This window comes from Hippopotamus amphibius, chromosome 5 (assembly GCF_030028045.1).
Source record: "Hippopotamus amphibius kiboko isolate mHipAmp2 chromosome 5, mHipAmp2.hap2, whole genome shotgun sequence".
Taxonomy (NCBI): domain Eukaryota; kingdom Metazoa; phylum Chordata; class Mammalia; order Artiodactyla; family Hippopotamidae; genus Hippopotamus; species Hippopotamus amphibius.
In genome coordinates, this window is record NC_080190.1 from 137831736 (window position 1) to 137855947 (window position 24212).

Genomic DNA, 24212 nt, shown 5'->3' on the forward strand with positions numbered 1-24212 from the left:
TATGCGATTTCCCCCACAGGCCTTACAGAAAGCAAAGTATAAAGGGTTTTTAAAAGACTTTGATGAGTTAAGGCCTGTCTTGAACTTTGGACTATTCTCTTGCGCTGCAGTAGCCCAAGGTTGAGCTCCAGGGGAATCTGGTTTGGTCCTTAATTAATCCAAGTTTGAAGGAACCTCTGAAGTCAGCTGAAAGGTTTAGAGACTGAGGCAGTACTGGTTGGGGTACAACAGGAGAGGGTGGGGTGCACTGAACACACAGGCCTCCTAACATGGCACTGCTGTATTCCTCCTAAGGTCATTTAGCTTTCTCTTTAATCTTTAGCCTTTTACAGAAATGTCAAGGCAGTCAACGTATCCACACATATTATTTTCATGAAGTATTAACTATGTAATAGGAAGACAGAAAAACCACCTATGTATTTTATAGAGGCTATGAGAATAGAAAGTGTTTCATTACAATTATTAGCTTGAACTTAAATGGTTCTAGTTGCATAATCTAATGTTGCCAGAGTAGAATCTCTTAAAACAGTCTTTTAAGACCTTTTTACTTTTATTTCAAGATGAGGATTTATAATGCTTATCTCTTCACAATTTAATGACAGACCTACTACTTTTCAAGCAATATACTTCAAAAAAATGAAATTATGTTGATGAATAAAGCAGCTTCTTTCTGGAGGAAAGGCAAGTATTAGACATGAAGAAAGGATAGTTTTCTAACATTGTTGAGAAGTTCAGCAGATGCTTCCCTCTGGGCTGAGACTAGAATGCAGAATCCTCTCAGTGGCTTGCAATATTTATGAATTTACCACATGGCAAATGAATATTCCTGTTTTTATAAAAACGCCTGTGCATAAACCATAAGGCAGCGATACATTAGTATTTACATTTATTTCATGTATGCAGTTTACACACTCACTATTGAACAAAACGGGAATGCAGACAAATATACAAATACCATAATAAGCATTATCAAATAAAATAACTGGCACTAGTGTTATAAGCATATTAATGGGCCTGGTGAGAAAAGTGATGAAAGAAGACTGCAGCCCATGGCATTTTTCTTTTTATCAAAAGAAAACGCTCAGTAGCACCATAATGGTAATACTTGAAAGAAACATATAAGATGGAACATTTTAACTGCTATCACTGAGGTTAGCCTATTTTATTTAAGTGAATTATACTGGAAGTTAACAGTATAGGCAATATTTTGGCCAACTCTGTTTATGTCAGCTGAACATCTTCCATAAACAAAAGCAAAGGAAAATAAAGCCAGCCATTCACAGAACCCTCCTTCGTACTTGGTACAAACTCTGTACTGTGCTTTGATTTCATGATTGGAGAAGATATACCTGTGCTAAAAACTGAGGTTATGCAAAGTTATTCACTAAAGCCTGAGTGTATCTTTGGTAGGCTAATTCTTTTTCAGCATTGTTACTGTTAATCATATTTATGTTTCTCTATCCTGTATTTTTCTACATAACCCAATGTAGCTAGAGAGGATGTTATGGAAAATACAGCAAAATCCTCCAACAAGTAGGTCCTTAAAATCCAGTCTATTCCAAAGGCACCAAGAATCAATGGGGTGCAAGCTTCCCCTTAGCGAAAGGTGACTTTTTTGTAATACTAAAAACTAATGGAATTCTATCTTGCAGTTTTATATATCTTATTTGGTGCTGTCAGTATACTTAACTACCTACTTTTACACTTTTCTTCTAAGATGGCAACAATATACAAGATACATAGGGGACCAGATATTTCTATTTCAAAGTTGTGCAAAAACTGCCACAATCTTGCTCAAAGTGTCTAAGTATCCAAATGGTAGCAAATGGGCTGCATTAAGCTGTATATATCCACACTGCATATGAAGAAAAAAATGAAATTTATGCCCAGTTATGAATAGAAATGTTACAAAGAGTATCATATACTGAGAGTAACCTGCAAGGTTCTTTAAACAGTATCCCTTAGTGGTTTCAATAAAATGTCACTAACCACTTATCCCTAAGCCTCACATTCTCTTCATAAGAATGCTGTAGTACTGCATTAGTATTTTATATTGATTATAAATTAAGCCAAATTTCTATCTAAATACACAAGTATGTGCTTCAAGCAATGTTTTGTGGCAAACACATAAAACACAATTCTCTTAAGAATTCTTGTCCTTACAATAAGTACTTTTAAAGCCTTCACTTCATAGTTTGGTAATTAAGATCCACATGAAACACACTGCTTCGCTGAACATAGAAAATGTATCTGCATTATGATTATGTAACCCGGCATTTGCTGGCAACTTGAAACTTATAGTCACGTGTGGTTCAACCAGCTCCAAAGAAGGTTTTTCAAGTGGAAATTATTTTGCAGCATTTATAGGTCTATATATCAGTCTGAATTGCAACTTTTAATTCCATTGTTTGATGTGAGTGGTTGTTATTTGTTTCTTTTAGTGCACTGCCAAAATATAAATCAACACTGGGTTTTATTCCACTGTTACCATGTTCTTCAGCAATATGATTCAACTGCGGAACTTCTGAACATGAAGCAGTTTTGGTAAGCACAGAAATGCTACATTGATGGGGGGAGTTTTCCAGACGGTCGTTTTCTACCTCAGGAAGAATGTTAACAGTAGCAAAGCGGGCATGATAATCAGTGGAACCATGACTACAAGAAGTTTTCATGCTTTCTAGGTCAGAACAACTAAATTCAGAAAAATGACTAGAGTGGGAATCTGCTACAGATGGCATACTGTCACTGAGGGATGGAGCCTCAAATTCACTTGAGTTCGTGCTTTGTTGTTCTAACAACTGTGCATCCATGTCCTCTCTGGTCTCGTTTATCTTCATGTTACTCTTTTTCTTCAATTTACCACTTTTTGATTTTTTTCCTGCTGTTGCTTCTTTGGACCACTTGGTGGCACTGGATTTACCTTCAGGCAAGCCACTGAACGAACCTCCAGGATGACTTCGAGTGGCACTACCATCCTCCACACTGCTGCTTCCACTGTTATGCCTGAATTTGGATGGCTTTGATTCAATATCTACCTGAACCTCCATACTGTTGCCTTCTCTGGAACATAAGAGTAACACGTATAAATTTCTGACTTCCTCTTTTTTTTTTTTTTTAAATGCAAATGACAGCAAAGGGGGAGGGGGTTTCTGTGTGGAAACTTCAAAGCTATCAGAACAAATTAATGCCGGATACATTCTACTAATGGAAAATAGTTGCTTGAAATAAAAGAACTGTCTTTAAAATAATGCTTCAATTAAAAAAAAAAAAACAAGAAACTACACTCATTCCTTATGCTGTTTCAGATACTATGCTACCTTCTCCACTTTTCATAACAGTTGTATTGGGATATAATTTGCATATTATAAAATTCACCTTTTTAAAGTGCACAATTCAGTGGTTTATAGTATATTCACAGAGTTATGCAACCATCACCACTACTGAACTTCAGAACATTTTCATCAACCTCAAAAGAAACCCTGTACCATTAGCAGCCAGTCCCCATCCTTCCCTCCCCAACCCCCTGGCGACCACTAACATCCTTCCTGTCTCTATGCATCTGGCTATTCTGGACACCTCATCACTTTCTTTTTCCAGAGAACCTAACAGTAGATAACCATTATTCACAATAATTTTGCCTAATGATGGGGATAATTCTTTACAGATTAACTTAAAAAATACTTCTGACTTTATAACAATTTTTTCCTTACTTGTCCAATGGGAGGTAGGAATTCAGAATGGATCCTGCCATTGCCTTGGTGCTGGCATTATCACTAACTGTTCCCAAACTGACTGTGCCAGATTCTCCACTTAAACTGTACCGTTCTTTCTGTACATCTGCTTGTACTTCCAACCTTAAAGAGAAGGATATCAGAAAAAAACAAAATTACATATAATATCAGCACCACTATACTATGAGAATGTATCTTTAAGTACTTCAGCAACAAGAAGCTATTTTAGAAACAACTATAAACATTATTTTCTCAGTTTCCTTTTATTTGATTATCCAAATTCTACTGCAGCACACTGAACAGTACCAGCCATCCAGATAAAATGGGAAAATTAGCTGTCTGCCAAGTAAGGTAGTAACAGAGTAATACAAAAAGAACATAAAGGATTTTAACTAAAACATGCTCCATTATTCTCACTTAGGATGTGGCACTTTGCTTGCCATGTTTCAGTGCAAAACACCAAATCTGAATACATTAAGAAAACATTCTACATGACAGATCAGTGAATCAAAAACTCCTGGGCATCTATGTATTAAAAATGGTTCTAAATTTAACACCTGACTCTTTAAAAAAGACATAATAATATACACCACTATTACTTAAAAGTTTGTTTAAAAACACACTACCTAAAAATAAGAAAAATATAACTGATTTATCTTTTAATTCATGTACTCTCCCCTAACGTGTAAAAAAAAACCCCAAAACTAATAAACAGAAGTAAAGAAAAGTGAATTAAAGAGGAAACAAGAAAAGATAAAAATGCTTTAACTTATCCTACTTATCCATGTGGCTTTTGGCAAAAGACCTCATGAGAATTAGATAACCATTAATAAAATGGACCCAGGCAGACTCTCCTGGCCTCAGTTCATGCATTCCCAGATATCCTGACTCCACCTACTCCCCAGGCTTCAGCCAATGTCTCATTTCCTAATATTCAGCTGTGGACACCTCCAGAGTTAAGGTCCAGGCTTAATTACCGCCTTCATAGTGTTCACTGAAGCAGCTCCAGCACTGATTCATAACATAAAATCTGACAAGTACAGTGGAAAAAATGGCATAACGTTATCCCTTAGACTTGGTTTTTACCTCATCAAATCTCCTTACTCACAGTTTACCACTAAACTTCATTTTTTGAAACCTTATTGGTTTCAACCCTGACACAGTAGGATTATATGTAATCATCATGTTTTGTGTTCAAAATTCCCCTCATCTATAATAATTAATAACTTGTAGTTAAGGCAAAAACAAAACAGAACAAAGCAGTTTTCGTACCTGTTAAAACAGTTTACCATGGCACTTCCTGACAGGCTCCCTGTGATACTGGCTCCAGCGAGCGCCATGGTGCTGGCCGTTTCGCTCAGGTTGTCCCGGATGGCTCCTATGCGATCCATGTGGCTTCCACTTGCACTCAAACTGCCAGTTAAACCACCAACACTTCCCTCCCCTATGCTAGGGTTGTGTCTTGCTTCTGCTACTGAAGTCGTGTCTAAATGCAAATATTTCAAAGAAATTAAATAAGTGTGATTATTAATTTTCCTCTCAAAGTATGTCATGATTTCAGATAGGACATATTTCCATATAAAGTATAAAACATACACAGGAATAGAAAAGGTGTCTGGAGTCAGGGAAACATAGCTATGGGATAGGAGTAAAGGGGAATATCTCACAGAGTAAAGCTGGATTAAGAACTGGCCCTCAGTTTTAAATGGTCACTACAGGCATACCTTGGAGATCTTGTGGCTTTAGTTTCAGACCATGGCAATAAAGCAAATATCACAATAAAGTGAGTCACAAGAATTTCTGAGTTGCCCAGTGCATATAAAAGTTATGTTTACACTATACTATAGTCAAGTGCGCAACAGCATTAGGTCTAAAAAATGTATATACAGTGATTAAAAAATACTTTATTGCTAAAAAAAATGCTAACCATCGTCTGACAACTCAGGGTTGCCATAAGACTTCAATTAGCTGTAAAGTGCAATATAGTGAAGTACGCCTGTACTTTAGAAAATCAAGAAGATTGAGGAATTCTATAAAGAGCCTGATTTGTTGAAAAATTTAGCTGACTTTGGAGGAAAATTATGTGACAGATTTCAATAAGGGTGTCCTTTAAAGAGCTTAGTATTCTCTAGGTCAATAAGAATGGTCCAAAAGTTGACTTCTTGATATAGTCCACAGTTCCCTCTACAAGCTATTACAAGATCTGATACCACTATATCCCAATCTTACAGTACTTTTCACACGCTTTATATTGGAGAATTTATTTATTTTCTCCAATATTTGAGTTCCTATCATATAACCCAACTCTGTTTCTAAGCACTGGGGACACACAGTGAATCAAAGAGACAAACATCCCGCCCTCAAAAAGCTTATATTCTAGTTGGGGAGAGCAATAAATAAAATTATATGGTGAAAAATACTATGAGAAAAAATAAAGCAAGTAAAGAGTAGTAAAAGACAGTGAAAGTGATGAGGTGTGTGCCTGTGTTTGTGTGCGCACGCCTGTGTGTTTTCTATAGTGTGATCAGAGAAGGCGTCTCTGATAAGGTAACACTTGTAGAGACTCAAAGGAAGTAAAGAGGTGAGCCATGAAGTTATCTGGGGGGAGGGTATTCCAGGCAGAGGAAACTGCAAGTTTAAAAGCCTAGAAGTGGAAGTATGTTTGGCATCCTCAACATCAAGGACAGGTGGTATAGAGTGACAAAGGAAGAGTTCAGAGATGTAGCTCAGGAAAGACCACAGGGGGAACTGTGGATTCCCTCCCCCTGCCTCTGGTACAGTTAGAAGCACTGGGAGAATTTTGAACATAAGTTAGATCTAACTTATGTTTTAGAAATATTTTTATGTGGAATAGTGGGTGGAAGCTGAGAAGCTGATGGATCACTTAAGAGGCTATTACTATTACCCAGGAAAGATGAGAGTAGCTTGGACTAGTGGAATAGCAGTAGAAACAGGGAGAAATGGTCAAATTATGGCTAAATACTGAAGGAAGCAGCAGAATTTGCTGATGGATCAGATGTAGGGTAAAAAGAGAAAAGGGAGAGTAATCGTAAGTGAAGGTTTTGGTATAGCAACAGCAAGAATGAAGAGGCTACTTAACGAGTTAAGGATGACTGAGAGGACAACAGGTTTTAGAGTGAAGAGTTTGGTTACCCAGAAGTTAAGCTTGCAATTCTTGTTAGACATTCAAGTGCAGAATAGAGAGAAGAGTTAGATGTACGAATTGAAGTTCATAGGACAGTTCTAGCCTAAATATAAATTTAAGAGTGGTCTGTCTATATATTATTTAACAGAGATTACTCAGGGAGTGATAAAGATAAAGATGAGAAATCTGAGAACTGAGCCCTGGGAAACTTCAAAATTTAAAGGTTTGGAGGAAAATGAACTGGCAAAGACTGAGAAGGAGTGGCCAGGAGATATAATGAGATGAGAAGTGGTTATCCAGAAGACAAGCAGAGAAACTGTTTTAAGAAGGAGGGCAGGCTCTACCATATCAGGTGTACTGTTATAGTAAGATTAAAAACAAGAATCGACCACTATATTTGGTAACATGGAGGTGACTGGTGACTCTGCTTTGGTGGAGTAAATTTTGGAATGGTAGGGACCAAAATCTGATTGGAGTGAGTTCAAGAAAAAAAGGGAGGTAAGAATGAGAATATTATCTTTGCACATATGCCTGATTACAAGCAAACTTCAGTTTATTGTGCTTCAAAGACAGTGGGTTTTTTTGTTTCTTTTTTTAAACAAGTGAAAGGTTTGTGGCAACCCTGCTTTAAGCAAGTCTCTCAGTGCCACTTTCCCAACATCATTTGCTCACTTTGTGTCTCTGTCACATTTTGGTAATTTTGGCAATATTTCAAACTTTTTCATTATTATATTAGTTATGGTGATCTGTGCTCTTTGATGTTACTACTGTCATTGTTTTGGGGTGCCATGAAGTGTGCTCATATAAGACAGCTAACTTAATTGATAAATGTGTGTGTGTTCTAACTGCTCCACTGATGGGCTGTTCCTCTCTCTCTCTCCCTTCTCCTCGGGCCTGCCGATTCCCTAAGACACAACAATATTGAAATTAGGCCAGTTAATTACATTACAATGGCCTCTAAGTGTTTAAGTGAAAAGAAGAATTACACATCTCTCACTTTATATCAAAAGCTAGAAATGATTAGGCATAGTAAAGAAGGCATCTCTAAAGCCAGGGCAGGCTGAAAGGCTAGGGCTCTTGTGCCATTTAGCCAAGCTGTGAATGCAAAGGAAAAACTCTTGAAGGAAATTAAAAGTGCTACTCCAGTGAACACACGCATCATTAGAAAGCAAAACAGCCTTATTGCTGATATGGAGAAAGTTGTAGTAGTTTGGATAGAAGATCAAATCAGCCACAACACTCCCTCAAGTCAAAGCCTAATCCAGGACAATGCTCTGTCTTTAATTCTACAAAGGCTGAGAGAGGTGAGGAGGCTGTAGAAGAAAAGTTTGAAGCTAGCAGGGTTGGTTCATGAGGTTTAAGGAAAGAAGCCATCTCTATAACATAAAAGAGTAAGGGAAGCAGCAAGTGCTAATGCAGAAGCTGCAGCAAGTTATCCAGAAGATTTAGCTAAGATACTTAATGAAGGTGGCTACACTAAACAATAGAGTTTTAATATAGATGAAACACCTTATAATGGAAGAAGATGCTGTCCCAGACTTTCATAGCTAGAGAGGAGAAGTCAATGCCTGGTTTTGAAGCTTCAAAGGACAGGACGACTCTCATATTAGGGGCTAATGCAGCTAGTGACTTGAAGTTGAAGCCAACGCTCATTTACTGTTCCTAGGGCCCTTAGGAATTAGGCTAAACCTACTCTGCCTGTGCTCTATAAATGGAACAACGAATCCTGGATGACAGCACATCTATTTACAAGATAGCTTACTGAATATTTTGAGCCACTGTTGAGACCTACTGCTCAGGAAAAAAAAGATTCCTTTCAAAATATTACTGTCTCACTGACAATGCACCTGGTGACCCAAGAGCTCTGATGGAGATGTACAATGAGATTAATGTTTTCATGCCTACAAACACAAAATCCATTCTGCAGCCCATGGATCAAGGAGTCATTTTAACTTTCAAGTCTTATGATTTAAGAAATACATCCCGTAAGGCTATAGCTGCCACAGACAGTGAGTCCTCTAATGAATCTGGACCAAGCAAATTCAAAACCTTCTGGAAAGGATTCACTATTCTAGATGCCATTAAGAACATCTATAATTTGTGGGAAGTGGTCAAAATATCAACATTAACAGGAGCTGGAAAGAAGCTGATTCCAGCTCTCATGGATGACTCTGAGGGGTTCAAGACTTCAGTGGAGAAAGTAACTACAAATGTGGTGGAAACAGCAACAGAACTAGAATTAGAAGTGCAGCCTGAAGATGTGACTGAATTGCTGCAATCTCATGATAAAACTTTCACGAATGAGTAGTTGCTTCTAATAGATAAGCAAACAAAGTGGTTTCTTGAGGTGGAATCTACTCCTGGTAAAGATGCTATGAAGACTACTGAAATGACAACAAATGATGTAGAATATGACATAAACTTAGTTGATGAAGCAGGGGCAGGATTTGAGAGGACTGACTCCAATTCTCCTGTGGGTAAAATGTGATCAAAGTGCATTGCATGTGAAATCACTCATGAAAGGAAGAGTCAATTGATACAGCAAACTTTATTGTTGCCTTATTTTAAGAAATTGCCACAGCCACCCCAAACTTAAGCAATCATCATCACCCTGATCAGTCAGCAACTATCAACCATCAAGGCAAGACCCTCCACTGGCTAAAAGATTATGACTTGCTGAAGGCTCACATGATAAAATTTTTTATCCATAAAGTATTTTTAAATTAAGGTATACACTTAATAGACTACAGCATAGTATAAACATAACTTTTATATGCAGTGGGAAACCCAAAAATTCATGTCTTTCTTTATTGTGGTATTTGCTTTATTGCGGTAGTCTGGAACCAAACCTACAACATCTCCAAGGTATGCCTGTACTTCCCTAAGACAACTTCTTTAATGAGAACTGTTAGAATTTCTTTAACAAGAACACGCACATAATTTTAAAAAGTTTATTAACTTATACTTCTACTAGTAGTCTATGCTCCAGTTTTTGTTGTAATTCCTATTTCTCTGAATAACATTAGGTTAAAGATACCTTCTACTTGTTGGGCATCTGCATTTCTTCTTTTATGAACGTAGTTCTCTTCTACCCTTTTATTACTGAGTTGTAATGTTTTACACAAAATTTAAAGATTAAAAGTCTAGAATTTCTAAGACATTACATTTTCTACCCTCTTTCATCCATTCACCTTTCCTCAGCAGCTCATTTCTCCAATGTACTTCTGGGTGAATACTATTAGGGCTAGTAAGAGAGCAATGGGAATTCTCACTTGCATGTTAACCTACAGCCTCCCCCTTACGCTATTACTACTAGTAGCTACATTTCTTCCTTTGCTGAAAGGACTTACCTACAGCTGTGTTTGTTCCACCAACATTTATATCATTTTCATCATCAAATTCAATCCTGACTCCTTTTCCATTGCCTGCTGACACGCCACAGCCTCCGCTTCGACAGAGAGAAATCGGAACAACACCATAGACATAAGCTAACATAATAGGAACACCAATACCTAAAGAGGAATTAAATTGGTCATTACAAACCAAAAAGTAAATCACAGAAACACACATTTTAGAAAGTCTTTTCAAGAGAAGGTGTACACAAGAAGAGTGTTAGGGTTCTGCAATTCTTGCCAAAAGCAGATTTACCCAACTATTAAAGGATGTGAGCAGATTCAAAGTGAGCCTCAGCAGTGACACATATGAGGTCAAAAAAAAGATGTATATCTTTTTTCTTTTTAAGTGCCAGGGCTCTAAACTGCATTTTGGTGGGGAGGAAGGCATGTTAACCACTAATAATTTACCAAATATCCCTAAGGCTAGGTGCTTGAGTTTATATTGCTTTTAACCAATATGGTTACTGAGTGAGAGGCGTTCTGTAGGCTCAGCTTAAACTGTCCCTAAAGAAGGAAAAAAAAAGTAACTCTCATCTTCAATAATATAATGTTCTGTTTTTCAAAATTCTTCCACAAGACTTTAATTCTATAAAATTTGAGGTAATTAGAATTTTTAAGCATTTCTTACCTACAGTTACTGCAGCGACCACTGGAGATACGATTACAGACAATGTTACACCACCTGCTATGGCCAAGTTCCGTTTGTGCTTTGAAACATCCTTGCCTTCATATCGATTGTGAATCTTGAATTAAAAATAAAAATGAGGGTGATGGATTAAAGAAAAAACACATTACATATTTAATTTAAATGAAACAGACCTACATTTGTTAGAAGTTTAAAGTGATTTATAATTTCATAGTTAAGTATCCAAATTCAAGGTAAACATATTATTGTTCTTAAACCATATTCTTATACATAATTTGCTCCTTATTAATAATTTTGTTACATAAGACAGTGATTTAATAGATTTTACTTTGTGTTTACTTTTAAGCAGTCTTGAGTAAAAGTAGTCCTTATAATCTTATTCAAGAACAGTATAGATCATGTTTTGAGGAAAGAGGAAGGAATTAAGAACATTATTTTCAACACAGTTACAAGTTGGATGTCTGACCAATAGGATTACTTCTAAGAAATGTATCATTCCATAGGTTTCTAAATAAGCATATGCAATTAGTAAAAATTGGCTCCTAGGAGAGTTTTACATAGTCTTAAAAACAAACAAACAAACAAACAAACAAAAAACCCTGACCTTAAAAAGCAGTACTAATAAGCAAACATCACTAAATAGAATCAGTTTTTTTCTCAGATCCCTTTTTATGAAGAAAAATATTATCAAATGATTCAGGATCCTGGGCTCTCATTCATACCTCAAAGTAAGGGGTACAGAAAGAAAAAAAGAACAAATAATTAGGACAGGAGTTAGATATACTTGGCATCTTTGTAGAGTATAGGTGTTATTAATAAACAGAACTCAGTATCACCATGAAAGTGGCTTGTGAGATATATGAACTTCAGGAAATAGCTCAGTATCTTTGTTCTCATGGTTTTCAAGGGCTAAAGCTAATAAAGTACATTTCCCCCTGTTTCAAGACAGACTCAAATCAGCCTCAAAAGTGTATAGGTAACCTCTAAAGTAAAATACCTGACTTAAAACAATATTACAGATGAGGCATAATAAAATAATCTATTATGTGGTTATTTTGAAGGCTATAAAGTACAATGAATCTTGTGGGATGTATTAAACAGTGAAAAAGCTGGGATGGGGAGGTGGGCAAAACATACATGGGACAAGGAACATTTCTATTTCCTAGTCAGAGTTCTGTTTCTCAGAATTGACTACATGTTCCAGGGAACGGGCCTCTACACTTCCTAAATAGTCCATACAGGCAGAGATGGCAGATATTCCCAAGGTACCTTTCATTATCCTTCAGTATGTAGCTAATACCTGCTCCTTGTCACTCCCATTCCTAGAAAACTTAGCACTGAAGCAGAAAAAAGCCAAAGCTAAAAATTGATGGAGCAGACTTGCAAAGGCAGGCTGCGAGGAGAAAGTGTCTTTCAGAAAATTCTGCATTCTCAAGCACCAACGTTCAATTACGGTGATCATATCATTCCATTACTTCTGGTTCAACTTAATTTTTTCTGTTTTACTATTTTGTGCCACATTTTCATTTGTTATTGTAAAGAAAGGCTCAGCTTTTAGGTACTTTATAAACTTAATAGGTTTTCCTGGGCTGGTTTGTATCCCTAAACACCACAGAGAACATTGTTTCAATGGAAAACTAATTCATCAACTTGCAACCATTTGAGCACAGGTTTGAAGAAAAGGACACTTGTTGCTGCACCTAACACTGAACAATGAGGTAAGTGATCTCACCTCTATAAATTATTTGTAGGTGTATGTAATACAACAGTCTCCCTTCTGCTTCTGTTTCTAAGTATCTGAATAGTTTTGTTTTCAGTAAAACCTTGCTCTGGACAACTCTATGAAAAATTATTGTAATCAGTATTATGTTTGGGACTTTAAACAATTTAGTTACTTAAAACCTTCTGAAATAAACATTTGGCCCATAAATATCTGTTTGTCCTCAGTCTCAAGCTAATTAAAAAAATAGTATGTACTGTTATTTCTGATTATAAAATATACATTGAACATAAAAATACATGGCTGAAAGAGGATCAGCCTTGTCTTGAGTCCCGAAAGTCAGAACTAGAATTAAATGAAACAATTTAAGAGGAAATGGATTCTGACTCAACGTAGGAATTTTCTAACACTTCCAACTCCCTGGCAACAGAATGGGCTGCCTCACGAGCTGGTGGTTTCCCCATCACTGAAGTGCCCAAATGGCTAGCTTGAAATTTATCAGGAATCTTACATAAAGAATTTGTGCATCTGGGTTTAAATCTCAGCTGTGCTTCTTCCTGTGTAACTGAAGATAAATTACATAAATTTTCCTAAACTTCAGTATTCTAACATATGAACTGCTGTGAGGTTTTTGTTTTTAATAAATTGATTGACTGATTAGGTCTTTGTTGCTGCACACAGGCTTTCTCCAGTTGCAGTGTGTGTGGGGGGGTGTGCTACTCTTTATTGCAGTGCACGGGCTTCTCACTGCAGTGGCTTCTCTTGTTGTGGAGCATGGGCTCTAGGCGCGCGGCCTCGGTAGTTGTGGTGCACGGGCTTAGTTGCTCTGCGGCCTGTGGGATCTTCTCAGACCAAGTATTGAACTCGTGTCCCCTGCACTGGCAGGCCGATTCTCAACCACTGTGCCACCAGGGAAGTCCCGCTGTGAGGTTAAAATGAGTCAAAGTATATAAAACCACACAGTTAGAACTCAACAAATGTTAGCTGTCTTTTTAAAAATTCCTATACTTTGTTCTGCTTGGGTACAGGGTTGGGATCAGATAATTTCTGAAGTTACTTCTCAATTCTGAGATTCTACTAATTTAGGCAGCAGCAGACTTTTAGCCACTTCATAAATTATCCCTTTAACCTTTCAAAAAATAATTATTTGCTTAGCTAATGAAGGGTAATTCATCACTCAGGCCAGTGGGTGTTTGGACATTCACAAAATGTTGTAACCTACAAAACAGCATATTTACTGATAGCAGTATTTACTAATTGCAGTAATCTGAAGAAAAAAAACTTTGGAGCTGGAAATAATTCAGGAACTGGCAAATTATTCTTTGCCTGAGGGCATATGTTATTTATCTATTAACTTTATAGACCTACCTTTACAAGGACTACCCATGAGAGAATGTCAGGTGTGTATTCTTTAATATTTTATATGTAAAGTTTATAATGCAAATGTACTGAAGTTTTTAGATTCAGATACTTTTAAAACAAGTCCACTTTTTATGCATATAAGCTTGCCAAATAATGAAAATTTACTCTCTTATGAAAAAATAGTTAACTGTTTTACACTTAAGATACTAAAAATGACCTTTGTCTTTCAAAACAAATAAAACCAAAACAAACACAAAGCAAAACCATCAACCCTGAATCTAAAGATTTAAAGTAATAAATTAACAAGGAAGCAAGCATTTTACCTTACGGCCCACATACACAGGAATGCCAATAATCATGGCAGGGATAGCAATGCCAGCTATTAAAGCAATTCCTACGGGAGCACCAACAAGTGTTCCCAGCTGCCACAGTATTTTCTTCTTTCGGCTCCAGGGTTTCTTCCCCCAAAAAGTACATCCTGATGGACTAACGGAAAAAATTACAACATAAAGTAACTGCTGCAAAACATGACAATAACAATTTACAACAATACATTCAGCAATGACTATAAAAGAATTCCTAAACTTAGGAATGAAGGTTTTTTTCCCCTTTCTTTGCATTCTGAGTTTATTAAAAGCTAAACAATCAAGGTAAGAACCACTATATTAAAAGGATATTGATAACTGGGATTCAGGTTAAACATTTATCCCTGGTCCTCCATTATCCTCAAAACCACAGGTTAGTTTTTGAAGAGTAAATTTATGCAAAATATGCTTATTTTATCCCTGTTTTAGGCACAAAATTATCTGATTATATCATAAACACCCTCTGGCCTAAATAAGGAAATTTGTATATGAGAAAATTAAATGGAAATATTTATGACCTACCATAATTACATGGGGTATTAAATGCTAACTTTCTAGTTTAACAAAAAACAAAGATTAACAAATTCCCAAAGCTGGGACTTCCCTGGTGGTCCAGTGCTTAGGACCTGGCGCTTTCACTGCCAGGCCCAGGTTCGATCCATGGTCAGGGAACTAAGATTCTACAAGCTGCTAGGTGTGGCCAACAACCAAGAAACAAATAAAAACGAAACAAGAAAAAGAAGAAATTTCCGTTGCCTATTTTTGACTAGTTATTAATCTCAAATGACTGGCACAATAATTGGGTTCCTGTTAAATTTATGTAGCTAGAATAAAATAGATCTCTTTAAGTATCATATAAATTCCAAGTTTAAAAGTACTAAGGCTAATGCTTTTTCTAAAAAAAAGTCCTTTTGTCTTACAGTATAAAATTATATGTCACTATAAATAGCCCCTTCTTTAAGCTTACCTTAGATAATGTAAATCTGAGATTTCTTTCATACACAACCAACAAAACTCACAACCACAGACAGCACATGTCATGTGATTACAGCTCCCATCATTCATCTTTATTATATAAGCAGCACATCGTGGACATGGTTTTATATCATCAGCTATTAGGAAAACAGACATGTTTAGTATATAAAACTGGTCTAAGAATAACAATTTCTAGTACATAATCAATTATAGCACTGCCAAAATACCTTAACATGTATAGTTTGTTAACTGATAGCTTTAGCCTGCTATTTTTAGTATATAGAGCACTTTTTTTCCCTTTCGAGAAAAGGAACATATTTTACATTAAATTTTCAAAATTGTAAACATTTTTCAAACAGTAGCAGAACAATGAGAACAAAGAATAACAAAATAATAAAAGGAGAAATGAGAACCAAGGGCATCTCTAGGCAAACTGGGAACTATATAAAGTTTGTCTTTGTTCCTACCCTACAGCTGTTCTAGAACTTTTCTAACCATCTCCACTTAAATAAAATGTAGATAATTCTGTATACTATTCCTTTACTGAATGAACACTAACAGCAAGTGACAATTCGATATTAATCTGAAGCACTATATACAAAAAGCACTATGAGTTTACTTCTCTCTTCTAGGTAACATCAACTACAGGCAATGTAAAAATAACAATACAGATATCTGTAGAAAAGCAGCCTTTTTCTTGTATTTTAATTCATACAATAGACAGATGGGGCTTGCAAAGAATCAGAACCCAGATAAAAGGGAGGAGGTAACAGGTTAAGTAAGCGTTATAAACACTTAATGGATAACAGTTTCAGAATTAAAGCAACCATTTGTTGGTTATACTCATGACCATTTTTAATTAGTATCTTTGTCCATTTTATTCATTTATTCAAATGCTGTCGTTGTATGCTTTGCGTATAGTAATGTGGTTACAATGCACAAAGGTGCCAAGTTAAAAACAAGTGGTACATAACTTTAGGAATCACTGACACAGAATAAGAGTTATCTCAAATTATGCAACTATTTTAAACTCTAGCATCTATTTAAATAGCAACCAATAATTATTTACTGTTACTACTAACACCTGTAGTTCTGAACTACACATGGACATTTAAGAAAAGATACATACAGTACTAGCCACTGAATTCAACTGTTTATTCCAATTTTTTCACATGATAAGCATTAAGCTATATTCTAGTTTCCTTTCTACAAGTTTTATAGTCAGATTTTACCTGTGCTTTGTCACTGAATTCAGGTTTCCTTAGCACTTCATTTAGGGCCAAAGCTGTTTTTTTAACTTAAGAACTGGTCAATGCTCACAATTAGAGTTTTAACGATTCAAGCAATTTTGACCAAAATGACAACTCTATGCAGCCAGACCAAAACACATAATTACTAGAATACAAAAATTTAAAAATCCATAAGTCATGATATAAATGATCCAAATAACATAGTCTGCATGAAAATGTTTTTAACACTGGGGCATGAGTTTAAAAAGCTGGCTTTTATAACTAATATTATAGCTAGTACATCAAATTAAAGAAATGCTAACACTATCTGCTTAAGTGGCATATTAACTGATAAACTTCCTCATTCCAGAGTATTCTCAAATAGTAAATATCCCAATTAGAGATGAGAGTGAAAAGACTCAGGCTCTGGCTCTGATATATGCAATCTTCAAAACAAACTGAAAGGTGATATTTCCATTCATTTTCATGGTTCTAAAAACACAAAAAGCCTTTTAATATGCTAAGATTACATGTTAGAGAATTAACACTATAAGCAATCTCTTTTTGATATGTGTCTCTATCTGTACCTGCATGCTTTCACTCTCTGTATACTTATCTACAAAAAGCTGTTTTGTCTGCTCTCTTTTCTTAACACAACAAACTTGAAAAAAAAATTTTACCATGCACATTAGATAATGTATTTCTCTCAAAATAATCTCAAAATGCAAAAATCCTAAACAAAATTTTTTTACTGATTAGATGGTCAAATGATGCCCCATTCCCCAAGCATCAATTAATCCACAGCTCCTTTATACAAAAAAAAAAAAAAAAAAAAAAGGTTTTCCACTTCTATTTAAAGTGTTTGGCAAAGCTTTTGTCTTTTTAAATTACTATATTTCTATTTACCGTTAAAATATGTACCATTGTCATATTAAGAAAAAACACTGGGTTACCAAATACTACGAGGATGAGTCAAAAATTATCTGCACTCTGGTTATATTAAATTCTACAGCCAGAGTGCGGATATTTTTTGACTCACCTTCATATGTTCTCAAAACTTGTTTTAAACTCCCCCACCCGTCACGTTACCTATAAAGACTTACAACAAAATGTTAAGTGATTATCTTTAGGGTGGTAGTAGTAGAGGTAGGTGGGGAGCTGAGCCAATTAAATATATTTTAATAAAGGGGGAGAAATATGGTAACAAAAATGAAAAATATGTTTCACTTAAAATGCAGCTCAAAGTGTACTAACTCCCTAGCAGCTATAAGAGTCTCACGTAGATGCAATCATATTACAGTTTAAAGACAAATATAATCATAATATAAATTATTTAATGTACCATATAATTAAGCATACTTATTTAACTTCAGGTGACTGAAACAGCCAATTATTATTATTATACCAAGCAATTATTATTAAAAGTGCAAACTGTTTTTTAATGTATCATGATAATGAGAGACCAAAAAATACCAAGATATCTAGAATAACAGGAATTAATAAAACTATTTCACATGGTAGTTCCCTTTTCTCTTTTCTTTCCACAAGTCACTGAAAGGCCAAATTCAAGTTTTTTAATTTTTTATAGATTACATGAAGGAAACTACCACATAAACATTTGTTCTGAGAGCTCTGATTTTCAAAACACTGTAGGTGAAAATGCATGTACCTTATATTTTCAGAACTATGAGATAAGATTTTTAAATCAACATGGAACAATTCCAAATGAAGTTTATTTTTTAAAAGAATCATCTTGGGAGGCAGGCTATTCCAACAATGCTACTATTTAACTCAAATCATTTGGAGGTTTTTCTTTCGTAATTACTTTCAAAGCTACTTTATATACATTAAAAAAATCACACTCATGATCATATAAGCATATCTTACTTTGAACCCACCCCAAACCAGTGATTCAATGTGTTATGTTACTCTAGGTGTTAAACTTAGCTGCAAAGGAACTTTTGGTTATCACCAGAAATCAAACTCACATTAAAGGGATAACTTTAAGTGAATGTATAAGGATCTAAAGGTTATGACCAATAAGGCATTCCAGGATAGCACTGCTAAATAAACATAAAATCTCCCATGAAGACTATGAGGAAGACCAACATTCATCTGGATGACTAAATCATGATACCTACTTTAAAATTAATAACAAAAGTTATTTTGTTACAATAAGAAAAAGTCATTTCTTTTTCTTTTTCATTTTTTTTTTTTTTTTAAGATGGTCTAGATATATGCAAATCTCTAGCAGAGGACTGTGGTTTCTGTAAGTTTCCCTATCTCATAGAGCCAGAGCACTTACTATGAGCCAGGAAATGTTTCAACCTCAAGGACCTAAGTGTTATTAGTATCTTTATCTTACAGATGAGGCAAGTAACTTGCTCAGGGTCACACAGAGAATAAGTGGAGAAGCTGGAATTAGATCTAGACAATGATTCCAGAGTCCATTCTCCTGTTCTATATGTCTGTGTGCACTGTGAGTGATAAATATCCATCCCCACTTAGAGAAGGGGGGATATCATTTCCAAGCAGACGGCTTAATAGCTATAGCTGACTCTACAGAGGACAGTTTAGGTATATTCAGGTTCTCTCTGAACTGCTTCTGACCTAATACCTATAAATTATTATTAATACCTTTGGAGCTCTACCCCAAATCTTTAGGAAAGGAAATAAAACAAGTCAATCAGTGAACAAGCAAGAAAATCCATGTCCATTATATCAAATATTAAGTGTTGAATTTAAAGTTTATTTAATTTTAAATTCAACTTTATTTAGTAAGACTTTTTTTCTAGTAGTATAAAGTACATGACTATTTTAATAGACTGCTGGTAGGAATGTAAATTATTGCTTGCTAAATTTCTGTATTTTCCAAATTTTTTCCTTTTATAATCAATGAAAAAAGTAAACATTTTTCTAAAAATGACTGAAGTTCCAATAAACCATGATAATTCTATGAATGTGAAATAATTAGGTTTTTGAATTTTTATTCAAAGAACATTAAGATGGTCAGACTTTTAAAAAAATTTTTTGAGATTTATGAGCTGTATATGTTTGCTCATGTATAGATCTCCAGGTAATTTTTAAATCCCTAGTCAAAGGCGCAATTCTTAGTGTACTCCCCACTAAGGTATGATTTTGAATCTCTGATCCTGGAATTGGTAATATATGTAAATAAAAACTGTATTTCACAAAACATGTAAATGAAAAGGATTCCAAAAATAAATACTGTTTTAAATCTGTAACTGTGTGATATTTATACAATGAGAAATAATCTCTATGGTTAATATATTCAAAATTAATATTTTATTTAAAATAGTTGCTGGACTTCCTAGGTGGCGCAGTGGTAAAGAATCCGCCTGCCAATGCAGGGGACATGGGTTCAAGCCCTGCCCTGGGAAGATTCCACATGCCATGGAGCAACTAAGCCCGTGTGCCTAAAAAAAAAAAAATAAATAAAAAAAAAAAAATAAAATAGTTGCTAAGCTTTGCATAAAACACCTTTATAAACATCAATTTCAGAACATTTTCAGCTATCAGTTATATAAATCATCCTTGACACTTTCTTTTTCCTTTTTTTTTTAAGCTCTTTATTGGAATATAATTGCTTTTTCCTTTTTTTTTGGACAATAAAATCTTTCCAACTCAATACCACTTTCTTCTACAGAAAGAATGAGTGCTTCTGGGACAGAAATGCTAACATGTAAAGCACTTTTGAAAATTAAAAGGAGAAAAGGGATTGAATATTCCATTTTTTAATTAAAATACCTGGTATTCTATATGTGTCAAATATTTTACTAGAAGTTAGATGTAAATACCTGCAGCTCCAGACTCCTGACTATAACTAATGGAAGAAGAACGTATAGTTCTCAGACGTAAACTCTGGGCTCTCTCCTGTCGAGCAGCATCACAGGTCTGATTGGGGTGCCAAATCTGTTTACAGTGGTAGCAAAACTCTGTTCCACAGCCTTCTCGCCCACAAGTTAACTTTGGACAGCTAGCACATCCAAATGCTATCACAGCATACCTTTAAAGAACAAGAAAAATGATTTAAAATGTGATGTAAGGTAAGAGATATTCATTAACTAAAAATACTATTCAATTTAAATGCTATTCCTGGAAAAGTTTTCTATCTATGCATGAGCTAACAGTCATAAACCCTAAAACCATCTATCTCATCAATATAAAAATGGGGGGAAAAAAACAGTTCACAAATGAAGACAAATAAATGCCTAAAAAACATTATTAAAGTTTAATTTTCAACTTCTAACTTTCAACTCTTAACTAGGAAACCAAACTGTATATATAGCCTATTCCTAATTTTATAAAGATTCTATTAAATTAGTATTGTATGCACAAAGAAAAGACTAAAAAGAAATACACCAAAAATCATAACAGTAGTTTCCCTGGTATTAGGATTTTTTTTCCTTTATATATTTATATATTTCTAATTTTTACAATTACTTGTTAATGTTAAAATCAGAAAGATAACAAAAATAACCTATTTAAAATTATAATGAGAAAAAAAAATTATAATGACCATGGATCAGCTATACCTATCAGTTAACGGCAAATGAGGCCAATTCATACATTTCGTGAATATCTTGCATTTATGCATAAATTCTCATATTTTTGTTTTTTAGATGCATGGCAGAAGTAGTCTTTGGTACCAATCTCCTAATAAAAGGTACACAAACTTTAATTTCTCGATCAGGAAATTTGTTTTTTTGCTTCAGATAAAAGACTGAGAACAGCAGATTTGTGACTAATATCTATTTTCTGAGTTAATATTTTTGTCACTTTAAGAATTTCTGACTTAAAATAAATTCTGGACACTCTCAGACATTTATCCCAGAGAAATGAAAACTTGTGTTCACACAAAAGCCTGTACACAAATGTTTACAGCAGCTTTATTTGTAATAGCTCCAAACTGGAAACAGCCCAGTTGTCCTTCTTCAACAGGTGAATGGTTAAACAAACTATGATGCATGTGTACCATGGGATACTACTCAACAACAAAAAGGGACTCTTGATATACTTAACAACTTGGATGAATCTCTGGGGTATTATGCTGAGTGAAAAAAGTCAGTCTCAAAAAATTACATACTTTATGATTCCATTTATGTAACATTTTTGAAATGACAAAATTTTAGAAATGGAAAACAGATCAGTCATGACTGGGAGTTAGAAATGGGGTAGGGGTGAGGAGCGGGCAGGAGCTGAGGTGGGTGTATTTAAAAAGAGCAACATGAGGGACCTCTGTTGTGATGGAATTGTTCAGTACCTCAACTATGGTGGTGCATACATCAACCTACAGGTGATAAAATGGTATATAACTAAATACACACACAAAAATAAGTACAAGTAAAACTGAGGAAATCTGAATAAGATAGGTAGCCTATATCAATATCGATATCCTGGTTATGATGTTGTTTTATAGCCTTGCCAAATGGTACCAACGAGGAAAACTGTTTGAAGGATATACAGAATATCTCTGTATTATTTCTTACAACTACACATAAATCTACAATTATCTCAATAAAACCTCCAATTTAAAAAGTCCACCTCCCTGGTGGTGCAGTCTTTAAGAATCCACCTGCCAATGCAGGGAACATGGGTTCAATCCCTGGGCCAGGAAGATCCCACATGCCGTGGAGCAACTAAACCCATGTGCCACAACTACTGAGCCTGCACATCTAGAGCCCACAACAAGAGAAGCCACCGCAATGAGAAGCCCATGCACCGCAACAAAGAGTAGTCCCCACTCACCGCAACGAAGACCCATCACAGCCAATAAACAAAAAAATAAATTAACTTAAACAAAAAGTCCAAGGTTTGAAAGAGAAACAAACAAGTCATCTATGCGTAAGAGGCTTTTGTAAATATCAAACATTTTGCCTAGAAATTTAGGGGAGTTTTCAGGGCTCCTCTTGTTATTGGCAATAAAATTTAAATAATAGTTGTAACAGAGATTTTTTTGAATTTCAAGATAATCTATTAAATTATGCAAAATGTTAAGAGTAAAGAAGTTTCTCCAATTTTGGACCTCTTGCTCCCTTGGTATCTCACCCTTTAAACTTAAATTTTACATATTAAATTCCAATTTATTTTTGGTAGGCAATTTCCCAATTACCATTGTCTATCATAAATGTATTCAAACACAACTGAATTAAAGGCAATTTAAATCAACACAGGGTAATCTAGGAAAGTTTCATTTCCCTGAGCTTTAAGATTTCCCTGAGGGCTTGTTCACTGTAGTCTCAATAAAAACAAAACAATTATTCAAAGACTCTTCATTTTTTCCCAAGCTATCTAAAGCAGTCTTTATATAATAGTAGTAATTTCAGTGAAAAAGAAATGGCATTCTCTTCTGAACCTCTTCTCTATCCTCCTTTTTCTTGAAAAAAGGAGGGTAGAGGAGGGACAGAATGGTGAAACCTGTGTGTGTGTATGGGACAATGCTAAGATCAACTATTTTTTAAAGTCAGTCACTATTTATAAAAGCAGAAGAAAAGTTTAGACTACCAAGTTCCACATCTATCATTACCTGTATAATGTTATGTAAGTTATGTAATCTTCCTACAACTAAGTTTTCCCAAACGTAAGATAGGGATTCACTAAAGTTTGGCTTAGCCTCAGTATTCAGCCAAAAACAGCTTTAGCTTTGGTCTTGACCTTTAGAAGGCCAAATAAGCAAATGACTGCTTCAATGGCATTTCTATTACCTCTGCATTTATGCTTCATTAATGACCATTATCATTTCTACACCAATATAAATAATGTATGTCATTTAGACTGAATATTAATATCTGAATATTCATTTTAAAATGAACACTAATAGCCTTTCTAGACATAACAGAGTAAAACCCTTATTGCTTTAAATGGTGAAATGTTACTGGACAAATTAAGTATAAATGTACACTGTGTTGCAAGAATAGAATGCAATTAATTCTTAGTGATGACTGTGAAAGCCAAATTTAGATACAAGCTTAAGAACTTTCAAATAAATAAACAGACAGTAAATATGAACATCGAGATTGTTTTAACTAGATATATTTAGGAAGAAAATATTCTTTCTGAGCAAACATATTTATAAAAATATATGAGGTAGATTAGCAGAAATTGGGCTACGTCATAATTCTAATCTTTGTAGAGGCTGTTCAGTATACTAGTATATCAATAAACAAAACTTTTAAGAACTGACAGTTTCTATTTAGTGATTTAGGCTATCTGGAGATAGCGTTTCAAGAGAAAGCCCTTTTAGGGAATTCTTCACATCCTGACAAAGAGAATTAAAAGCAGAATGTCAATTTTGCCATTTCAAAATTTCAGAAGTTCCAAAACCTGCCAAAATATCCATAAAAACATGAAGGGTTATGGTGAGAAAACTGAGGACTCAAAAGATATTTTCTTCTCAATAATAAAACTTCCAAAGAGCTTTGTTTCACGATGAAAATTCCCTAGTTTTGAGTCTAGAGACTTAAGCGTGTTGAAAATGACTGCTTACAGACAGTGTGTATCTATTTACAATTTTAAAAATATTCAGTGTAATTATCGGGAGCAAACCAACAGCTGACATGTTAATTATCATTCCTGCATTATGATGGCAAACATTTAATATGACTGCTAATTTTAAAAAATGAT

General features: G+C 34.9%; 1 protein-coding gene across 1 annotated transcript in view; it reads right to left on the bottom strand.

Moving 5' to 3' along the window:
- Positions 1 to 869: 869 nt before the first annotated feature.
- Positions 870 to 24212, bottom strand: part of RNF19A (ring finger protein 19A, RBR E3 ubiquitin protein ligase) — a 56254-nt gene continuing 32911 nt past the window's right edge. The window contains exons 3-10 of the mRNA XM_057736041.1: positions 20387 to 20595; positions 15332 to 15476; positions 14323 to 14485; positions 10900 to 11014; positions 10227 to 10388; positions 5004 to 5217; positions 3711 to 3854; positions 870 to 3060 (exon numbers count right to left, since the gene is read on the bottom strand). Coding sequence (XP_057592024.1) covers positions 2370 to 3060; positions 3711 to 3854; positions 5004 to 5217; positions 10227 to 10388; positions 10900 to 11014; positions 14323 to 14485; positions 15332 to 15476; positions 20387 to 20595 — 1843 coding nt within the window. The 3' untranslated portion in view covers positions 870 to 2369. The remainder of the gene's footprint in view (positions 3061 to 3710; positions 3855 to 5003; positions 5218 to 10226; positions 10389 to 10899; positions 11015 to 14322; positions 14486 to 15331; positions 15477 to 20386; positions 20596 to 24212) is intronic.